The following is a 20,801-nucleotide window of genomic DNA, read 5'->3' on the forward strand; positions in this document are numbered from 1 at the left end:
TATTACCCATTTATAGGCTCTCCAAAGATTATTTCCTGAAAATGAATTTTGATTTCTCCCACTTACTAAGCAACTATACCTATGGTTTGGCAAGGGAGGTTTTTTTATTCCATCACTGACATCTACCGGCTCATCTGTAAACTTATACGTGAATTTAACAAATTGAACCATAGCGCGATTGGGAAGAAGGGAGGTACGGGACGGGAAGGGATGGGACGTTGTTCGGCCATATTTGTTATTGTGCTCGATGAGACTTTATTTAGGATTTTGATTTCTAAATAGGAAACGCTTCAGATATTCAAGTTTGTAATGTATCTTTTTTCCTGGAAAAAATATTTCCAAAGTTGTTGTCTTGTTACATAAAACTTTTAGCTTATAAAGAAGTAGTATGCTTATTTAGTGGTTGGCGATACCCCCTGTGGCAATTCGCTGCAGCCATCAGCGAGTGTAATTTTAAAATAATCTTGATAAATTAAGATAAAGTGGCGGGGACATCAAATAATAATGGAAAAGGGGGACGAGCCGCCCGAGTCGACGTGGGGTCCCCCCTCCTTGATTGGGAAGAAGGTGACCATTTCAGCTTTGAAGATTCCGAACGTTTCGAAGAAGATTCCCTTTGTAGTTGGAGTTCTGAACCTGAAAGTCTCTGCAACAATTGGCGCGGATGGAGGAGACCGCCAATATTACAAAACATTTACGGCCGTCCTGTGAAAAAGATTGTTCAAGGTAAGTTATACAGCTGATCCTTTGTTTCATTGTATCGTAATAAGAGTGAATATTTTAGTTGTTATTTTATATAACTCTGTTTCATATAACTAATCAACATGATCATAGTCTTTCATAGTTAAGAATTGTTTTTATTTTCATTACAAATTTTGGTATCGTATACATGCGATCGTGATACTCGAGTACATTATACATATACGATGGCATAAAGAACAGGTGTCGTGAAGTCATTTACCTTTGACTGACCGAACAGTAATAATAATAATAGCTTTGCTTTCAAATCCCTGCAAGATCTGTAGTTTTCCTTTGTTCTATAATCTAAATGAGTGTATAATAAATAATAAAAGGTCAGTTGTGTATAACTTTTACAACTTTCTCTCCATATTATCTGCCTTTATGATATCATTGTTTATAATTAAGTTTTCATTTATCATTTTAATTAAATATGTACAATATATAGTTACAATGAGTAAGGTGAAAAGTATGAAATAAAACAATAATTATAATTTGTTAACAAATAATGAAATTTAACTGTTTATATTTTTAAGTATTATAAATTTAGCTGTCTCCCAATAAGTATCCATTTGCCGTATTATTCATAAGACAACTAAGACTTAGTTCATAGCTATAAAACAAATTTATTGTTCACCACTGTTAAGATATTCAAAATCCTCATTACAACTATTATGTTGTAGAAAAAACTGTGTCAACATTAAGTGACCTGGCAGCAAAGTGTGTAGCATGCAACATACCATTTGAGTTAGTGGAACATGTATATCCACCGGTGCCTGAGCAGCTGCAGCTGCAAATTGCTTTCTGGAGTTTCCCTGACAGTGAGGATGATGTCCGGCTGTATTCCTGTCTCGCAAATGGATCAGCTGATGAGTTTCAAAGGGGTGAACATCTCTTCAGAGACAGGGCAGTCAAAGACGTTTTACAAATTGGTAAGTTTTGTATGATAAAATACCATATTACAGTGTCATATTGTCATCATTATTTACTTGGTAATAATCTGTATGTGTTGAATGCAACCATCATTGACTTTATAGTATTTCATGTTAACAGACTACATTTAAAATTGGAAGTCTTGTTTATTTCCAAATCTAAAACAATGAAGTGCACATAACTATACAATTAATAAAATTAGAGTGTATGTATGAAATATAGAAAAAAAATCAAGACATATTTGCACTAGTTATTACGGAGAACAAATTTTTTACATTTTTGTTGGTCTGTCTGTCTGCAAATCCAGGTTAGTTTTAGATTATCTCTGTAACAATTGGTTTGATTTTGACGGCACTTTTACCGGACTGGAAGCCAATGTGTGGGAGTAACTTAGGCTGTTTTTATTAATTCGCGTTGACGAAGTCGCAGGCGACCGCTGGTATGGAATAAGAATGTTCATGGATTTCTTTATTTTAGGGTTCCATTTATCAGCAACAGTGGTTCTAAACATGCCAAGGGCTCAATTCAACGTGGCCGTAACATTTGACAGGCAGAGGATCTCCTCATGCAATTGTACTTGCGCATCAGCGGCCCATTGGTGTTCTCATATTGTAGCAGTATGCCTCTTTAGAATACATCTAGTGAGTAATATTTACGTTTTTCAGTGAATTTGTTTTATGTGAATTAGGAGTATAATAGGATGACTGCAAATCACAGGATTAGGAAGCACATGCTTTAAAAGAGGATGTTGTGAGTAGAGTTAAAACAGGTATGTTTAGATGGTTTGGATACATTAAGAGGAAGAATGAAAGGAGATTAACAAAGGTAACTTATGACGACAAAGTGCGCGGCAGTGTAGGCCGGTGCTGTCTCAGACAGATTTATACCCTACAAATTAATGAAATCATCAATAAGAGCAGTATCTAAAGCACACTAAACCGACATGCATATATGCGTAGATGTGTGAATGTAATGGATGTAATGCGAGAGTTCTGTCAGATCCGCGGCAAACAGAGATCTATAGTCTCTGCCTACCCCTCTGGGTTAAAGGCGTGAGTTATATTGTTGAGTATTTGGTATACATTTATAAAAACAATTATTGTTAAAGCCAACACAAGTATGCCTGAGAGCACCAGTGTCCGAATCACTGCAAAGATTACGAAGAGATCAACTGCAAAAATTTGCACAATACCTCATATCGGAGTTGCCCAGACAAGTATTACCCACGGCTCAAAGAATACTGGATGAACTATTATCAGCTCAACCGAATCAAATTAATGCCACATGTGGGGCTCCTGACCCCACAGCGGGAGCCTCAGCTTATGAATATACCTCATGGTTTCTCGATGAAAAGACTTTGCACTGTAATATCAACAAGATTTTAGTCAAGTTTTGTGTACCAGCTCCTATAGTATTTAGGTAAGCTTATGGAAATCAACTTTTGCATTTGTTTGTAGAATATTTTTAGGTTGTTATTATGAAATGACGTTTGGCGATTTACGATCAAGAGCTGGCGTCCTTTTATTATTTTTGGCTTTGTATCAATATTTAATATTATAAAGAGCACAAACTAGTTGATTATGCTTTTATTGCGTTTTCAGTTTTATGCATCCCATTATGCTAAATAACTAAGCCACAAATTTTATAATAATTGTGGTATAGGATGTGGCAAGTTGATTCATTGATCAAAGTTCAAAATGTAACGTTACAATGCACTTTATTAAACCTTTAAATGTCAATGGATACATGCTTATATTATTATTGTTTTTTTGTAAATTATTCGTATTATGTAAATATAAAAATAATATAAATTTATTAGAACAAACTAATCTGAAGATTAAAGTTGTATAGATCTTTTTCCATATGACAGTCTCAGTGAATAAAAAGATATAGTAATTCACGTATCTCTATGGTCTTAAAGACCTGAAATTAAATAGTACAACTGAAAAATATAATTTCACATCCAGTACTATATTATTGAATCAATATTAATATTACAGCGATGTGAATTACTTAAGTACTAGCGCCCCACCGGCGGCGGCGGAATGGACATCTCTCCTGCGTCCGTTGAGAGGGCGAGAGCCTGAAGGCATGTGGAACCTGCTCTCCATAGTGCGCGAGATGTTCAAACGTAATGACAGGAATGCTATACCCCTGTTAGAGATCATCACCGAAGAGATCATGGCTTGTGAACAGGTAAATTAAAATTAGGTATTATTGTGGTCTCTATAACTTGGAACAATGTTGTTACCTTATTATTTCTTGATTTAATTAAAATAATCTCTTCTTTCTTTTCTTTATTGCAATTCAATACCATATTTTGGTTGATGTACCTTTGTTTAGAATGCCTGTATATGATAAAAAAAAAATTACATTAATTGTCTATATTGATGTTATAAAGAAGAAAAATTTCATTGGATAGGCTTCAAAACTACTGAATCTATATGAAAAATTTTATTCACGGTAGGAAAAAGTTACACTACTCTCGGGGGATATAGGATATATTTAGTACTAGTTTTTTTTTTGTTTTAATTCTGCGTGGACGAAGTCACTAGAAACTACTATTGTTAAATAAAGAATTATTTGTGCAGATCATAGTGTGGTGGTACAGTACGAAGGCAGCGCTGGTGGCTTGGGGCGGGTCTGGTGGTGCGGGCGGCAAGCACGGCGGTGCCGGCGGCAACTCCGCCGCACAGCACGCCTGCTCCTCGCTATGTGATGAGGTAACCACACACTACTACTGCTTACATACCTATATCTTACTAATCTTACTTCTAATATTATAAATGCGAATGTTTAGATGGATGGATGTTTGAATGTATCTCCAGAACGGCTTAACGGATCTCGCTGAAATTTGGCATAGATGTAGAGCATTGCCTCGAAGAACATATAGGCTACCCATCAAGTTTTATTCTAAAACCGCGCGGACGGTGTCGCGGGCAACAGCTAATATAATACTTCACTTATGATCGAAATCAAAATTACCTAGAAATATTTTTGACTATTCGCGGAATTTAATTAATTCAATTCAAATTTAACTGATTAAATATCAAAAAAAACATCATCTATGGCTCAGAGGACGATCGAATAAATTTTTGTACTTCGTTTTTTACTTTTTATTTCCTATTAAAAAATTCGGATTATTCTCAAAGATTGAAAATTGGTTTCGGCTGTTTAAACGACTCTTCAAAGTTGCGGAATTGTCTTTTCACAAATTGCTCATTTAGGGGATACAAAATATCCATAAAAGCCATAAAAGGCTTGATATCTAATTTATTTAAAGTAAAGTTTTAAAAATGCGTGTGATGTTATCATTTATATATTTTGCTCACTCGGTATACGTTTTTTATGCTGTAGGAAAGTTTATTTCCTGGTCGTCAAATACGAGTCGACAAGACTGCTGTTACGTAACACTGAGACGAAATGAGCCGACAGCGCGTCATATACGGGAGCTACATGTAACTAGCTATCAACACAAATTGCAATATTAAGCTTACATGTCTAATAGAAAATGTTTATTTATGAGTCTTCAAGTGTGTTGATTAACTTTCCAAAGAAAGACTCATAATATATTTCATGTTATACAAATTCTATTTGAGATATTTGCTATCATAGAAATTCTATTAAACATGTATATTTTTATTAGTGTTTTTTAAGCTAAATATCGAGTTTGGCTTAAATGATAAATTACAAGACACGATAACGAAATGAGGTGGTGTCAACAAACTTCTTTGAAAGAATTTTCAACTGTTTGCAAAAGGGTGATCGTTTTGACTATAACTACACTGCAGACTGACCTGAGCAATTGATACCAGTGAAATATGTATAACTGGCTTTCCTCTTCTGAATTACATATATCCCTATATGTTTTTATACATGTTTTGTCAAAGGAAACTCATAGTAAGAATGTTGTCAATGCCTTTGTTATAAATGGTATTGCTTTCAGATGGTAGTGCTTTGGCGACTGGCAGCACTTAATCCGTCTCTGGCGCCTCACGAACGTGACACTTTGCACGAACAATTCGCTCAATGGCACATGAAGGTCTTGGATAAGGCGAGTATACATTACCACATGTAACTATCCATCGTCGAAAATTACTACATAGTAGTTTAATAATTAGTTAAGCGGTCCTTAGTGTAGATATTCGTAATACATCCGCGCCAAGTATGCCTAAGTTACCAATTAAGATTTTCTATGGCAGTAATTCCATAGTAAACAGGTGTACAACTATAATTTATAGCTTAGAAGTTTCCAAACATAAAGATTCTAGATTATGATCTAGAAATTTTGTTATTTCAATTATAAATAACAATCTTTTGTTTTTATCCAGGTGGCAAAGAATCGTAACAATCTCAATATGAGTTCATCATCGTCTCACTCAAGGCATTCAAGATCTCATACGCATTCGCCATACATAAATGGTATCAGTGAGAACGAAGTGTTCCCCGGCTTCCATCCCGCTATGGAGGCTTGCTTCTTGGAGTGGGATGATTATCAGATACCAGGAGTGACTTACAGCAAAGATCTGAATCCGTTGTATCACAGTCCGTTCACCATCTTCCGTCATACTGACAAACACAATGATAGTGTGCATCAGGTATTTAGTCTAATCATACTATCTTTTTGTGCTACTAAGGATTCAGAACATAAATTATACATACATACAAAAACATTTGTAAATCTATAATTTTTACTCGTATTAGACCCAATGGATTTTATTAGCTTGTGTCCATGAAATAAATCAAATTATACAAAAATATTAAAAACTAAATGTTTATTTGCAATAAAATTATAGATTATCCAATGTTTTGTAGTTTTAGAAATCATTGTTATATTCTATCTAATATAGTAGTATTAGAAAGAATATAACATTAATATAATTTTTCAGGTGAATTCTTCAAAAGCAGTATTAAACAATGAAATGTCATTGAGTTACCGATTGTCAAACCAGGACCCTTCAATGCAAAGTCAGCGCGCGATGATGCACAGGACTAGTCGCCACACTGTTGACTTGGCTATACCAGGACCGTCGAATCAGGTATGGGAAACTTGAAAAATCTTTGCGAAAATTTTTAATACGAATTTCGTGTTATAAATTGGTTATTTTGTAAGGTGCAGGGTTTGTCAAGAACAAAGATTTTTTATGTAAGTGGTACACTGTGTAGGTCCCTGATGTATACATATCAATTTTTTCAGCCGTCAGGTTCGGGAGTGAGACCTAATGTACCGCCGCGAGACTCTGGATCAATGGGAGATGGCAATCACTCCAGTGTATCATCTGAAGGTACGTTACAAACAATAGGCTAGTAGCCTGACACTGCCCACTCCAGTCATTAAGTGGTCACCGAGTAGATTAGCATAAAAAACTAACATTTGTTTTTAAGCAAGCTACAGATTATTTCTATAAAAATTAAAATATGTAATTTATTTATAGGTTTCTGCGAGAATGAAGAAGAGATATTGCAACAGAGCGGCGGCGACACGGACTCGCACGCGTCCAGTTCTCCGCCGGTGTCTTCTGACGACGCACGTCGACGCATCTCCAACGACGACTCGGTCTCGGACGACGACTGCCAGATGTACTACTATGACGCGGCAGCTGCGAGACGCGTCGCCAGCGAGGGCGCTGGATCCAGCGCGCACGCGCACCCTGCCGTCAGTATATGTTGAAAAAACTTTCAAACACACTTTATCTTTGTATTTATATGTATATAATATTATGTTTTTGTATAGTTCGAACTTTGCCAATACAACACTTTAAAATACAACTAATATTAAATTTTGCCGTATTTATTGTGTGTTGTGTTGCAGTCTTCTAGCGGCGGAGGCGGCGGCGGCAGTGGAGGAGAAGGAGGAGGCGGCGGTGCAGTGGCGGGCTGGGGATGCGGGTGGGAGGAGTCATTCGCTCGCGCCGAGGGCCTGCAGGCGCACGGTTACACGCGCGAGGCATGCGCGCTCGGTGCTAGCCTCGCCCGCGACCTGCTCTCTAGACCTCCTGCACTCGGTGATTGGCAATACTTTTTTGTTAAACAGTAGTTGCTCCCGCCAAGTGATGCTAACATAACACGATAAAATTTACAGTTAAACTTAAAAGATAGTAATGTATTTCACTATATGATAATACCGCTATTGTATTTATCAAAGCAAATGACTTATTACATATGTGTAACTATGGGAATATTTTGGTGTAGGTTTCGGAAGCAACGCGAGCAATGCGGCTGCAGCGGCTGCTGCGGCGGAGGTGCGGCGCGCGAAGAAGCGGCACTTGCCACCGCCGCGCCTGTGCGCCGCCACGCACCGTCTCACCTGTCTCGCCTCGGCCACGCTCGCTAAGTGCGCCTTCCTATGCACAGTATGTTAATTTAATTCTAAAGATTTATTTTAAAGAAATTTGATGAGAAAATAAATAAATATGATTTCTTTCTATTCTCTAATTTTTAAATTATTAAATGTTATTTATCTCCAGGTATTGAGTGAATTCAGCGAGCATCATGAATTAGCGTTCCGCGTGGGTCTGTACGCCCTTGAGATGTCGCGGCCGCCCGCCAGCACCAAGTCCTTGGAAGTGAAGCTGAGCAACCAGGAGACTGAGCTGGTCTCCTTGCTGAAGAAGTTGCCAATGGGCGGACAACAACTCGCTCTTGCAAGGGAAAAGGCTGAACAACTGCGAGATGGTGTTTTAAGGTATTACGACTGAATATACTAGTATTAGTACTTATCTCATAATATTTTAGTAACTTCCTTCTATGATCATAGATGTAATAGATGTTCAATTATCAATTATGGTAGGATAAACAATTTCTATAATATTCCGATTTTACATTTATCTGATTTGTCATATGGAAAAACTGAAATACGTAGATTAACAGTATTATAGTTTTCATTATTGCAGAAATCGTGGTCCCACATTGTTGCCCATTACACTCGCTTCCTTCTTGTTCGATGCTTTGGTTGCCTCTGCAGTTGATAAAGATAGAAAGCAGCCAGTGGTAAGTATTTTTTCAAAGTAATGTTTATTTTTCATTATTGTTATATAATAAGGGTTTATTTAGTAATGAAAGTGTGAGTATGCAAACTCGTCGTTAACTATGTAATCACTTCTATATGTTTTGATTTGAATTGGGGTGGGAAGACTTTTAGAGAAGATTGCTGAGGACTTTAGCAAAACTGTTTTTTTTAGGAACGTTTGCCGTCGGATGAATTATTGGGTTTCGAAGCAGCCGTGGCGGCTTTGGGTCTGAAGGCGAATGTGTCGGAAGCGGAACACCCGTTGCTGTGCGAGGGCACGCGCCGGCAGCGAGGCGAGCTCGCTCTACAGTTGCTGGGCCACTATAGAGACGATCCCGTCAAGATAGCCAGGGTTATGAACAAAGTCAGTTTATTTTTCTTTTTAAAATTATATTATTTTTCTATTCCTAACTTTGCAAAGACACTTTTTAAATTGAACGTTTAAAGGTTTTATCTTAAACTTAACTTTTGTCAAAATTGTCCCTACAGTTACTAGATCGCGAAATCCATCAGCTCACTAAAGGCCCGATGGTGAGCTTGTACTACATGACCAACCCGCGCCTCAGTTCTTATCGTTCGGAAGCCGGCATCGCGCAGCACTATGGAGCACACGCCTCTCACGCGACACATGCGGCACACGTGGCATACTCACCTCATGCCGCACATCAGGTGCACACCGGCCCGCCACCCCCTCACATGGCGCATGTGCCGCAGCACGCACCGCACGTTGATTACGCTGCGCATGCCCAGCACGCAGCCGAGTACTCCGCGCATGCTCACCACGCAGCTGAGTACACCGCGCACGCTCAGCACGCAGCTGAGTACACCGCGCACGCTCAGCACGCAGCTGATTACACCGCGCACGCTCAGCACGCAGCTGATTACACCGCGCACGCTCAGCACGCAGCTGATTACACCGCGCACGCTCAGCACGCAGCTGAGTACACCGCACATGCTCAACACCCAACTGAGTATTCCGCGCATGCCCAGCACGCAGCCGAGTACTCCGTGCATGCTCAACAAGCTGCCGAGTATGCCGCGCATGCTCAACACGCAGCGCAGGCGCTACATGTTGCGCACGTTCAACACGCGCACACTCAACATGCACCACATCCATCGCATGCTCCGCATGTAGCGCATGTGACGCACCCGCCACACGTGGCGCACGCGCCGCACCAGCAGCACGTGGTGCACACTGGCCACGCCCACCAAGCGCACGTGTCCGCACTGCCCCCACTGCCGGTCGCCGCGCCACATCCGCAGCCGACGATGCAACAACAGGTTAGCAACCTCACCTCTAACTGCTATAAATTTATCTATGCTATAGTTACTTAAAAATAATTTATGATTGTAACAGGCACCATGCTCATTGGTATCGGACATTGAGCGGCTGGTGATAGCCGATGCGGAATCATCGCCGCCGGTGATGCTGCCCGCGCCGCAGCACACTTCGATGCCGCCAATACATCCCCACATGCAGCACACGCAACATTCGCAGCAAACTCAGCTCGTGCAACAGACGCAGCTCCCACAGCAACCACTGCACCCGCAGCAGACACAACTCCCGCCGCAGACACAACTCCCACAGCAACCACTGCACCCGCAGCAGACACAACTCCCGCCGCAGACACAACTCCCGCCGCAGACACAGATCCCGACTCAGACACAGCTGTCGCTCCAGACACAGCTGCCACCGCAGACGCAACTGCCGCTACAGACACAGCTGCCGCCGCAGACGCAGCTGCCACCGCAGACGCAACTGCCGCCACAGACACAGCTGCCGGCACAGACGCAGCTGCCGGCACAGACGCAGCTGCCGCCACAGACGCAGCTGCCGCCACAGACGCAGCTGCCGGCACAGACGCAGCTGCCGGCACAGACGCAGCTGCAACACATGCCGCCCCCGCAGCATTCGCAGCCCATGCAGCCGATGCAGCCGCCGCAGCATTCGCAACATACGCATACGCAGTCCATCACAAGATCTAAAGATTCGAGGTATGTTTAAGTTTTACAATTGTTTTACAAATGATCCGACACCGATGAAATTAACTTTCTTCGGTGTTGAAATTGTATATGTACTTTAATTATTATATTGTTCTTCAATTAATAACTTCGGGTGTTTTTGTTTCTTAATGGTGCATTGTGCTTTTTCTCGTCTGTTACATGCATATAAGTGATCACATTACTTCCTCCAGATATAAAGGGAAACGCGTCTACCCTTCCGTACCCAACCAGCCGTCGGAGGCGTCGGCGCACTTCATGTTCGAGCTCGCTAAGTCCGTGCTATTCAAAGCGGGCGGCACCTCCAGCACCAGTCTCTTTACACAGACCACGTGTGCCAGGGAGGAACCGCAGGGGCCGCATAGGTAACATACACTACCCTTCCCTAGCCCAAACTTTTGATGTATTGGTAGTTTAAGTGCTCGTAACGTTATTCTAATCATTTGCAGAGGATTACACATGGCTGCGTTTCAATTGGGTCTCTATGCACTGGGCTTGCACAACTGCGTCAGTGCGAATTGGTTGAGTCGTACGTACTCTTCGCATGTTAGCTGGGTCACAGGTAGGTCACGGAATTTCTATTTTTTGTTACTTGATAGTCAAATTGTTTATGATCTCATTTGCGATCAGGTCAAGCTATGGACATCGGTGCACCTGCCATTTTGTTTTTAATCGACGCCTGGGAGGGACATTTAACTCCGCCGGAAGCTGCGGGCATTGCTGATAAGGTATTATTAATTTCCCCTGATTTCAGATAATTTTTTACTTCGGTAAAGACTGGGAATAAAGTTAATAATACGGTGATTCGTAGGCGTCGTCAGGTCGCGACGTACACATAGTGCGCGCGGCAGCGGAGCTGGCTCTGTCGGTGTTGCCGCATGCGCATGCGCTCAACTACAACGAGATCCAGCGCGCCGTGCTGCAGTGCAAGGAGCAGAGCGACGCCATGCTCGAGCGCGCCTGCCTCACAGTAGAGGCTGCAGCTAAAGGTGATATATATATATATCTTGATGAATGACTCCTTATCACACAAAGGTAATAGTTATACGAGTTGTGGATGCCTTACTAAAAATTATAGAGGAAAAATTTAAATAAGGATAAGGAACAAAATGTATGGAAGACTTCTTTTAGGGAACTCGTCAGAGGATGCGACGGAGAATTCGACTATAGCAAACTTATTATGTTCAGGTGGTGGAGTGTACCCCGAGGTGTTGTACACGGTGGCGCGTTACTGGCACGAGCTGTACCTGCGACAGGGCAGCGAGGAGGAGGCTGCGGAGGAGCCGCAGTACCGAGCGCCGCCGCCGCTCGCCATGCCCATGCCCTACGCCCTGCCTTACCCCTTCACCTACCACCCCTACCCGCCGCCCATCTACCAGCTGCAGGTCACCAGCAATAACATTTAATATTTTTTTATATTGTCAAATGTTTTCATTGTTGTTAATTCTTAAAATATAACTAAAATAAACTTTAAATTTACCCTAAAACTTTAAAATTAAACCGTAATTATTGTATTAAACATTTATAGTACGGAGGCGCACCGCCTCCTCATCCGGCGCCGCAGTACGCTCTGCCGCAGTACTTTGTGCGGGGTATAGTTGCGCCGCCGCCGCACCCGCACGCGCTCCCGGCACACGCGGCGCACGCTTCCATGCCGCAGCACGTGTCGCACGCGTCGCTGCCTGCGCACGTGCCGCACCAGCCGCTCCCCGCGCTGCCCGCACTGCCCGCTCTCCCAGCGCACCCGTCGCACTCGCTACCGCCATCTATACCTGTCAATGTAAGTATTCCTGCATCACGTTATGAAATTGTTTATGCCTCGAATTTGTCCCGGCTTACCTTTTCTTTTTTATCACAGCATCCAGCACCGATCCCCCCACCGATCCCAGCGACACACACTGCGGTAGCGGGCGTGGGCACCGTATCCGCTGTGGGTGCCGTTAATACCGTAAATGGAGTTGGCACTGTGTCAAACGTGGGCACAATTCCCAATGTGGGCAACATGGCAAACGTAGCCAATATAGGAAACATGGGAAACACCAGCAACATGGTAAATGTTAGCAGCATGGGAAACTTGACCACTATCGGAAACGTTAGTACCATGGGGAATGTTAACAACATGGGAAACGTGAGTGGCATGGGAAACATGGGCAACGTTAACAACATGGGAAATGTAGGATTAATTGGAAATATGAGCAACACAGGAAATGTGGGAAATATGGGAAACAATGTGGTTGTTAATATGGGCAACGTGGCGAACGTCGGAAACGTGGGCAACGTAGGTGGCATGCCCCCTTCCGCGCCGCTGCCCTCGCTACCTCAAGCGCAATTGAGGCGTTTGCTGGCAGCGTACAGAGTGGGCATGTTGGCTCTGGAGACGCAAGCCAGGCGGGTGCACGATGACCGCCCGCAGAATAAATTTGGAAGGTATTGTTTCTCCTATCTTTTATTCTAAACATTTAATTTAAAATGATTTTATTATGATGTTGCATATTTGCAGGAACCCTCCTTACGGTGAGCACGTGAAATGGCTGCTGCGTATATCTAAGCGGCTGGGCGCGCAGTACTTGCACCAGTTCTGTATGTGCGCGGTGAACTCTGTGGTGTCGCCGTTCGTGCTGTACGAGCTGTGCGTGGAGTCTGCGCACTGGCTGGCGCGCGGCGGACCTCATCACCTGGTCATGCAGCACTTCCGCGGCGCACTGTCGCCCCTCGTGCAGAAGTGTCAGCAAATGTAAGCATACATTCATTTTTGTTTAGTTTTACTATAGTTTTAGCTTAGTTAAGGATATATGAAACTTGGGCTGAGACGTATCGATTGTTGCAATATTCTGTATGTAGGAGAAAGTCTAATTAAAATTATTTAAAATTTTAGTATTTCGAACTTTGCTCGGTGGATCATTGAACTTCTTCACAGTTTTGGATAGTTTTCTATTTCAAGTCATAATTAAAATTATATACCACAATTATAATTTGACAACTTGACTACAATCATGACTATCACGTTGAATAACTTTATTTATTAAGCATTGAGTATAGTACGGGTGGGTCTTAGTGTTGATTGGAATGGAGAACACCAATTGTAAGTTAACATTTGTGTGCAGGTACATCCAGTGCATCCACCAGAAGCTGTACCACCTGACGCCGCTGGAGTACGAGGAGTTCGTGGGCGTGGTGCTATCAGCGCGCACCGCCTTCCAGCTAACGCCTGAGGGGCATACGCAGTTCAAGGAGTGGCTCGCTTCGCTGCGCAGGTATGCAGAACTAAAATCATATTGACTTTGCCTATCGCCTGTTCTATTTTATAATTTAATGATATATTCTAAGAGTACTCAGGCTATTGGGTGTTGCCAGTTCGGCCGTTTGGCATTTATCATATGGACTCAATCGGCCTAATAGGAAAAATATCCTATTGGGCCGATTGGCGCAACAGGGAACGCCCTTTCTATTCGCTCGATGCAAAGGATTTTTGTCCTGTCCATTAAAATGATTTTTACCAATGGTATCATCATTTCAGTTTGATTTTTATGTAAAGCGTTTAAGATGTGTTTTTCCTTGTCTCTGTTGTGTTAGCTAGAAAATTCGACAGAGTGCCGGTGTACTGGCGCAACACTAGCCATACTAAAATGTCGACGTTTATGTCCCCTCACTAATTATTCTGACAGTTGCCTTGGTAACGAAAACGCGCCATTCGCGCCAAACGATTCTAACTAATAATGTCTAATGGTTGTAGGAGTTTGTCGGTTAATTATATAAGTGGGATATATATGAGTATTTGTTTCAGATCGAAGTCATGCAAGAAGGATCTCTGGACGCAGTTGAACGCGGCGCTGCAGACGAATGGCAAATGACGTCAGCCGATAGTTTGTATGGTGCAGTGCGTCGCGCCCGAACTGTCGCATCCCATGCAGGGTCCGGACTACCGGCTCTTGTACTACTTACCTCTCTAATGTTTGCTTAGTGCTTGTGTTCTTTATAACCCGATAACTGTCGAACAATCCACACAAATATCCTTCGACAATCAATCTATTGTTTCGACATTTTATGTTTTATGTTTTGATGATGACATTTTTTGATTTCATTCAATTCGTCTTTTGTTTTTGGGAAGCTGATAATTTTTTTAAATGAAATATTCCAGAAAATTAGTACTGGAAATAATTACTACTATTTAAAATGCACTTATCCTCTTTAGCTTAATTTCTTTATAAATTTACTTACTCAAAGACACAAGTCTTTGGTTATGTTATAAGAATGTTTGTGTGTATGTTTAAAATTTCTTTCAGTAAAATATATGTAGATCTGGGACTAGACATTCCATTATTGAGAAATCGCGTTACAAACAACACAATAGCACTTTGTTAAGCATTTAGAGTTGCAAATACCTCTTTTAGTGTTAGTTCCGACGATCGTGTTTAGGGTATTCGATCTCAGTTATTAAAAAAACACGTAGTTTTGATAATCACAGTAAAATGTTGCGAACCCCTGCCCAGCACGTAACGCATTATTGTTTACTTAAATCATTTTCTAAGTTGTTTTGACAACGTCGGTGACAATGCATATATGTATAATTCATTACATTATTAATAATATGCTATTAGAACCTTGAATAATTCGAGGTATTCGACGGTTGTGTGTATTTACATCTTAAGAGATGAAATTGCTTAGTAAACATTAGCAGAGATTAGTAACATTTTTTTTGCTCACGTGAATTATCGATCTATAGAATGATTAATTGCGTATATTCATTCTATTTATTTATTTACATGCCTCATTTGATTTTTCGTATTTTGGTTATATTTAATAACATCATTTATGTATTAACATTGCATATGTATTCGCAAAACAGCATTACATGTGCAGATTTCATTAAATTCTAACTGAAAAGAAAAATTTAAAAAAAAAAACAAAAAAAAGAACATATGAATAAAGGAAAGAAAACAATCTCAAATATCGGGTTATTTTCTTATCGATAAATTGCAAAGAATAATAGACTTACTTTCGTTGTTATTCTAAGTTTTAAGATTCGCGTTCGACAAGTAAAATGCACAAATGAAATCAAATGCCACTCGTGTAAGATAACACGAGACATTAGTACTATGACGTCACGCGAATATGATTCCACACTAGTCTCAATATTGCACGCGTACGGATCATATATTTTCATCGATTAAAGCATTTCTTACAAATAAGCTGTTAACTAGTCAGTTGCGGGAGACGTCTGAAAGCCCAGTGGTGATGTACTTTAAATCTTTTTAAAATAGTTTCTTGTTTATACAAATCTTAGTATATTGTTTGATATCTTGCAGCAAAAGATCTTAATTTGTTTGCTTATGATGTTAAATTACAATGAGAGGAATGTTAATCAAAACTGAGACTTTATGTCTCACCTTTGGAGTGGTATTATAAGATTCATTCTTTATGACGGCTCCCAGATAGCTGAAAGTGCGATATTCCGAGCCGCCATAAAGTTTGGATAGCACTGTATACACATCGTAGCATAGTTTTAACTTTCGACACCTCAACTTTTTGTTTATGAGTTCAGTTTTGGTTAGCATTAAATATTTCTTAGTTTAATTTTATATGTCATATGGATAACCATTTCCTAGTTTTCGATTTCCATCGTAATAATATTGAATTTGCGTTGTCCATACGGCCAGACTCGTTTGAAAGTCCATTAGCGAATTATTTTTAAAGATCTCTGTCGTTTATTTAAATAAGACTTTAGTATCATTTCAAATATTATTTTTTGTGTTCGACGCTTATTTTGATATTTTATTATCTATTAGACGATATTAGAACTACAATCTGAGGATGCATTTTTGAGGATGGGTTTGAGACGATTTATTTGAACTGATTGGAGAAAAAAAATCCTAACTAAATTTTGAAGGTGCAGGTAAATTCATTTAAAAAGGAAAATTGTTTGTGGGTAGATTTAAAAGAGATGAAAAATTCAAAATTTTATAACAATAGTCCATTATATGATGATAATTGGCAGATGACTCGGGTGAGGAAAGTAGCCCGAGTACAGATATATAAGACAGATTGTAGATAACGGCCGTCGATACACTATTTTTGATATTCTCTTGTCGAAATTTGTGTCCGAATGTCTACGTATAGTTCGCAGACGAACACGTTGCGTGCGTTCGATTAACTATAGTAACTTTATTTACACGTTTATATTATTATATAATAATGCAAAGTAGTGTTTTTGAGGCGTTCGGGAGTATATAACAGCGGATAAGGCAGCAGTCGGCAACATATATCTAAATACGAGTTTTACACTACAATAAGATCGGGTAAGAATATATATCGGAAACATACAAAAGTTCCACATACCATAAAGCAATATAAATTAAGATATCATTTATATGTAGACGTACTTAATATTTGGTGTGTTAATGTAATTTGATAGATGACGTGAACTGGTTAATTACCATCGATTGTTTGGACACGTAGACTGAATAAAGAATACGGGTCAGTAAAGCATGTTCTAGACTAGAAGGTATATTCATCGTATTCGGATCTACTGAAATAATTTTAAAGCTAGCAGTTTATATCGTCGTATTCAACTTATCAAATCTCTAATCGAGGGGACCGGAGCCTACCCCATGTTAAGAGTCACTAGGCCACAGTCAACAATGCTGGCCTATTTCGGGTTGACTTCAAACATCTTTGAGCTTATTTGCAGTTTCCATCATAATGTTGTCTTTCATCGTTTATATATTATACATAAATCAAGATGTAATGTATTTCACTGAAAATTAACATAGGCAAAAAAGAGTGGAAAATAGTGATTATTTGCGATGCAATTATACGCATGCTGTGGCCAGGGACGCGTGTAATTTGCAAGTGATCACAAAGTATCACAATTACTATGTTTAAATTACAGGCCGTGCCGATTTTACGCTCCGATGCTATATTTCGCGTAATGCGTTTTTAACTCATTATGCATTAAATGTTTTTATAATTAAGTTATTAAATTTTCAAAATTTTCGGTACTTCACATTCAAAAGTTAATTATTTAACAAAATTCCGAATATATGATGAAATATTAATTAGGTTTACAAATCTGATAACACACCTTTCGTTTGTTGGTGAATTGGAAGAGTGTTTGAACTTACGAAAATAGCATTCTCAGAAGGTGACCCTCATATAATTAATAGTTCGCTAGTTTGTAGTAAAGTCTAAGCAATCGATGCGTTTATTGCCATTTGACGTCGGATACGCATTCTGTTGCCAACTGTTGTCTTCGTAGTTTTTAGTTTAATATCTTTACTAAGTAGATGTCTATGTGCATTCATTCGAGTGTGGATGTATTCAGCATTCAGTAGTTAGTAAATTTTTAGAATGCTAGTTAGTATAAATTGACATTGTAACGATCGGACTAAGAAATTTATATAGGACTACGTATGTCTCCACGTTTCTTTGAATAAATTGATAGTCAGTAAATATCAATAGAACCGGTAACGATTGTAAAATTTTAAACCTATTAGTCTACTCGAACAATAGTCCTAGCTATTACCAACTCGTTAATAATGCACTTTGAGTTATTTCTAACAATTTTGTTATGTAGTGCGCGTCATATACAAGGATATGTTTTTAGATCTGATTGGAATATGAACAGTAAAGTGCATATTCGCATCTTCTCGACATTTTTCATAGTGTTCAAAACCAGTACTACGAAAAACTATTATCACTTATGGAGGTTTGCGATTTGAACTTGTTACTATTAAATAATGCGACGACGTAAAGTAAATAATAATCACCTGACTAGACTTTTAATCATTACTGATTTATTGTTTGTGAATGTACCATCTCATCGGCGCCATCTTGGATCCCGTAATGGCGCGCACTTTACTATTAATCAAAAAGTCTGTTATTAATCTGCAGTTTGACGCGTCTGGTTACAATTATTTATTGCTATTAGATTTTGTATTTGTTTATCAGTCACTTGTGTAACGTCTTTGCCGTCCAATATAATTTGCAAATGTGCGTATTTTTATTTGCTTTAAATCGAATTAAGAAAATGACATGCCGATCTTAATATTTATTCTAGAGTACTAAATTCTTTATAACATGTTTATCTCGTTGGGCATTATTAACATTTTTTTTGGTAACAACGGTCTCAAGAGAATAATTTTGAACTCCATCGAAGCATGTAAAAGTACTTTGACAATTTGTCTGAAAGAACTATTTTTACACTTAAAAGCATATTTAATGAAAAATTATATAATTATATCGTTAGTTTCATAAATATAAGAACTTTTAGTATGGAGCATATTTTAATTAGTCGTTTAATGCATGTCATAGTTGTAATTCGCTCAGTTATCAGGCAAATTCGCGAGACGTGGTTAGGCTTTATAGTTATTGATTAGTTTATTAACACGAGTACGGTTTTAACTTAAAGAGCGTAAGTCGCCGGAACAGTATGCTATAGTTTTAAATGATTACTTCATCACAAATTAAACTTTTACATGCATCACAAAACGCGACGTCGGTTATATTTATTTGGAGAACTACATTGTATTTTTGTTTTATACACTTTGTGATAGCCAGAAACTTGACTTGATTCATTGAGTAAAAGAACAAAATGCAGGGGTGGCCAACCTTGGGCGTAACGTTTATTTATTTATTAAAGGATTTGTCACAATATCAATACATTGCGGATGTATAAATATTATTTTATAATCTCAAATGTATTTATCGAGCAATGTGTTGATGGCTACCTCCAGTATAATCTAGTCATTTCAACATGAGATATTTGAAACGAAGCTTACTCTTTTTAAAACTTTACGATGCTTAAATCTTGTAAGAGTGATTATGAAAACATACTAAATTAATAACGGTTGGTAATGAAAAGATTTTACGATCAAAATAACTTTTATTGTGTTTTAAAAAAATCTCATGTTGATATGGACAGAGTATCATACTATTACAGTAGTTCAAGTCATGAGTTACCTCACAATGCAGGTTGTAAGTCACGCCAGTCCTGTACCGTATCTCAGCCACCCATATAGGGATTGTCAACCCTTGAGTCTATGGCCGACGATAGATAAAGTGACATGTTTTACAACATTCTAAACCGAAGGCATCGATGTCAAACCCGTAAGTGTGTGTTCATATGTAACTCGGGCGCGAACACGAAATATCAAACATATGACGTTGTATGAGAATATGTTCACATGTAATTAGCGGCGGAGCTAGCGATTTGCTCGCGATTTCTAGTTAATTTAACCAGTTTGAACTGGTTGCTAGCACCCGTATTCGCGCCCGCGACTTAAATAATCAAGTACTGACGCAAATATACGAAGTGTCAACCCAAAGAATTCGATCGGTCAAACCCGAGGTGGCAGCCCTATTTACATTACAACTAGCAGTTAGAAAAATACCGTAGCCTGTTTAGTTTCTAAATCGAAGATGCATAATTAATTTATACATCACAATTTGTAGTTTAATTGTTACACTTTGTAAGTGTGGTATCTCCGCCTATTATATGTAACCATCGCAGTTCGAATGGCTACTTGTAAGCGTATTATACATTTTATATACACATTATTTTATTAATATCGCATATGTATCATTTTAAAGCTCAACAATGTCAGTATAACGTAGGTTTCCACCGCTGAAACATTTATCGAAAAACATTTTTTTTATGAATGTGTCGTCAGTGGATGTACTGCATTGTTTTTATAAGTTTGGCACAATTATACGCTCTAGATTCTCATAATATTCCGTAACATTGCAAACAGTTCGTCTTCGCGCCGTTGCTTACTTCAATGTATTTAATCTGGGCAATATATTTATTACAACTGGACGAAAGACTGACAGGAAAATTGTTGAAAATACAAGCATGAAATCTATTAAATGTCAAAATAGGTATCGTAAAACAACACAATAACACGTTATATTAATTAATCTTTTCTTGAGTTGTTTTGTAAAACTATACGATAACTAACGCCCTTATATATAATGTAATATGTAATTATACTTTATTATACTTATAGAACAGTACTTATATGGATTTTATCACAATTTAAATTATTTCTCTTTAATCAACACAAGATTTTTTTGAATGTTATGTCTATAATTGATCAGACTACAAAGAAATAAAAACATACTT

The 20,801-nt window shown here is 39.1% G+C and overlaps 1 protein-coding gene across 1 annotated transcript; it reads left to right on the forward strand.

Annotated features, from left to right (window-relative positions):
• Positions 1 to 81: 81 nt before the first annotated feature.
• Positions 82 to 20,500, forward strand: LOC106119775 (zinc finger SWIM domain-containing protein 8). Its single transcript, XM_013314909.1, has 29 exons — positions 82 to 193; positions 478 to 726; positions 1,422 to 1,670; positions 2,149 to 2,312; positions 2,780 to 3,090; positions 3,672 to 3,867; positions 4,263 to 4,394; positions 5,618 to 5,725; positions 6,003 to 6,269; positions 6,561 to 6,710; positions 6,869 to 6,956; positions 7,107 to 7,327; positions 7,484 to 7,676; positions 7,864 to 8,024; positions 8,139 to 8,356; positions 8,565 to 8,661; positions 8,853 to 9,044; positions 9,170 to 9,961; positions 10,038 to 10,675; positions 10,876 to 11,046; positions 11,131 to 11,243; positions 11,312 to 11,409; positions 11,493 to 11,670; positions 11,870 to 12,066; positions 12,210 to 12,461; positions 12,540 to 13,108; positions 13,182 to 13,415; positions 13,786 to 13,935; positions 14,466 to 20,500. Exons 1-29 carry the CDS (start codon positions 82 to 84, stop codon positions 14,530 to 14,532), a joined length of 6,567 nt encoding a protein of 2,188 aa, XP_013170363.1. The 3' UTR covers positions 14,533 to 20,500.
• Positions 20,501 to 20,801: the final 301 nt, after the last annotated feature.

Source organism: Papilio xuthus, unplaced genomic scaffold, assembly GCF_000836235.2.
Source record: "Papilio xuthus unplaced genomic scaffold, Pxut_1.1 DF829129.1, whole genome shotgun sequence".
Classification (NCBI taxonomy): Eukaryota; Metazoa; Arthropoda; class Insecta; order Lepidoptera; family Papilionidae; genus Papilio; species Papilio xuthus.

Excerpts from the sequence above, each read along its gene's own strand:
- LOC106119775 (XM_013314909.1), top strand. The coding sequence starts at position 82 with ATGGTTTGGCAAGGGAGGTTTTTTTATTCCATCACTGACATCTACCGG. Across the intron at positions 3,868-4,262 it reads AGATCATGGCTTGTGAACAG|ATCATAGTGTGGTGGTACAG; the intron begins GTAAATTAAAAT and ends TTATTTGTGCAG. Across the intron at positions 6,270-6,560 it reads ACAATGATAGTGTGCATCAG|GTGAATTCTTCAAAAGCAGT; the intron begins GTATTTAGTCTA and ends ATAATTTTTCAG.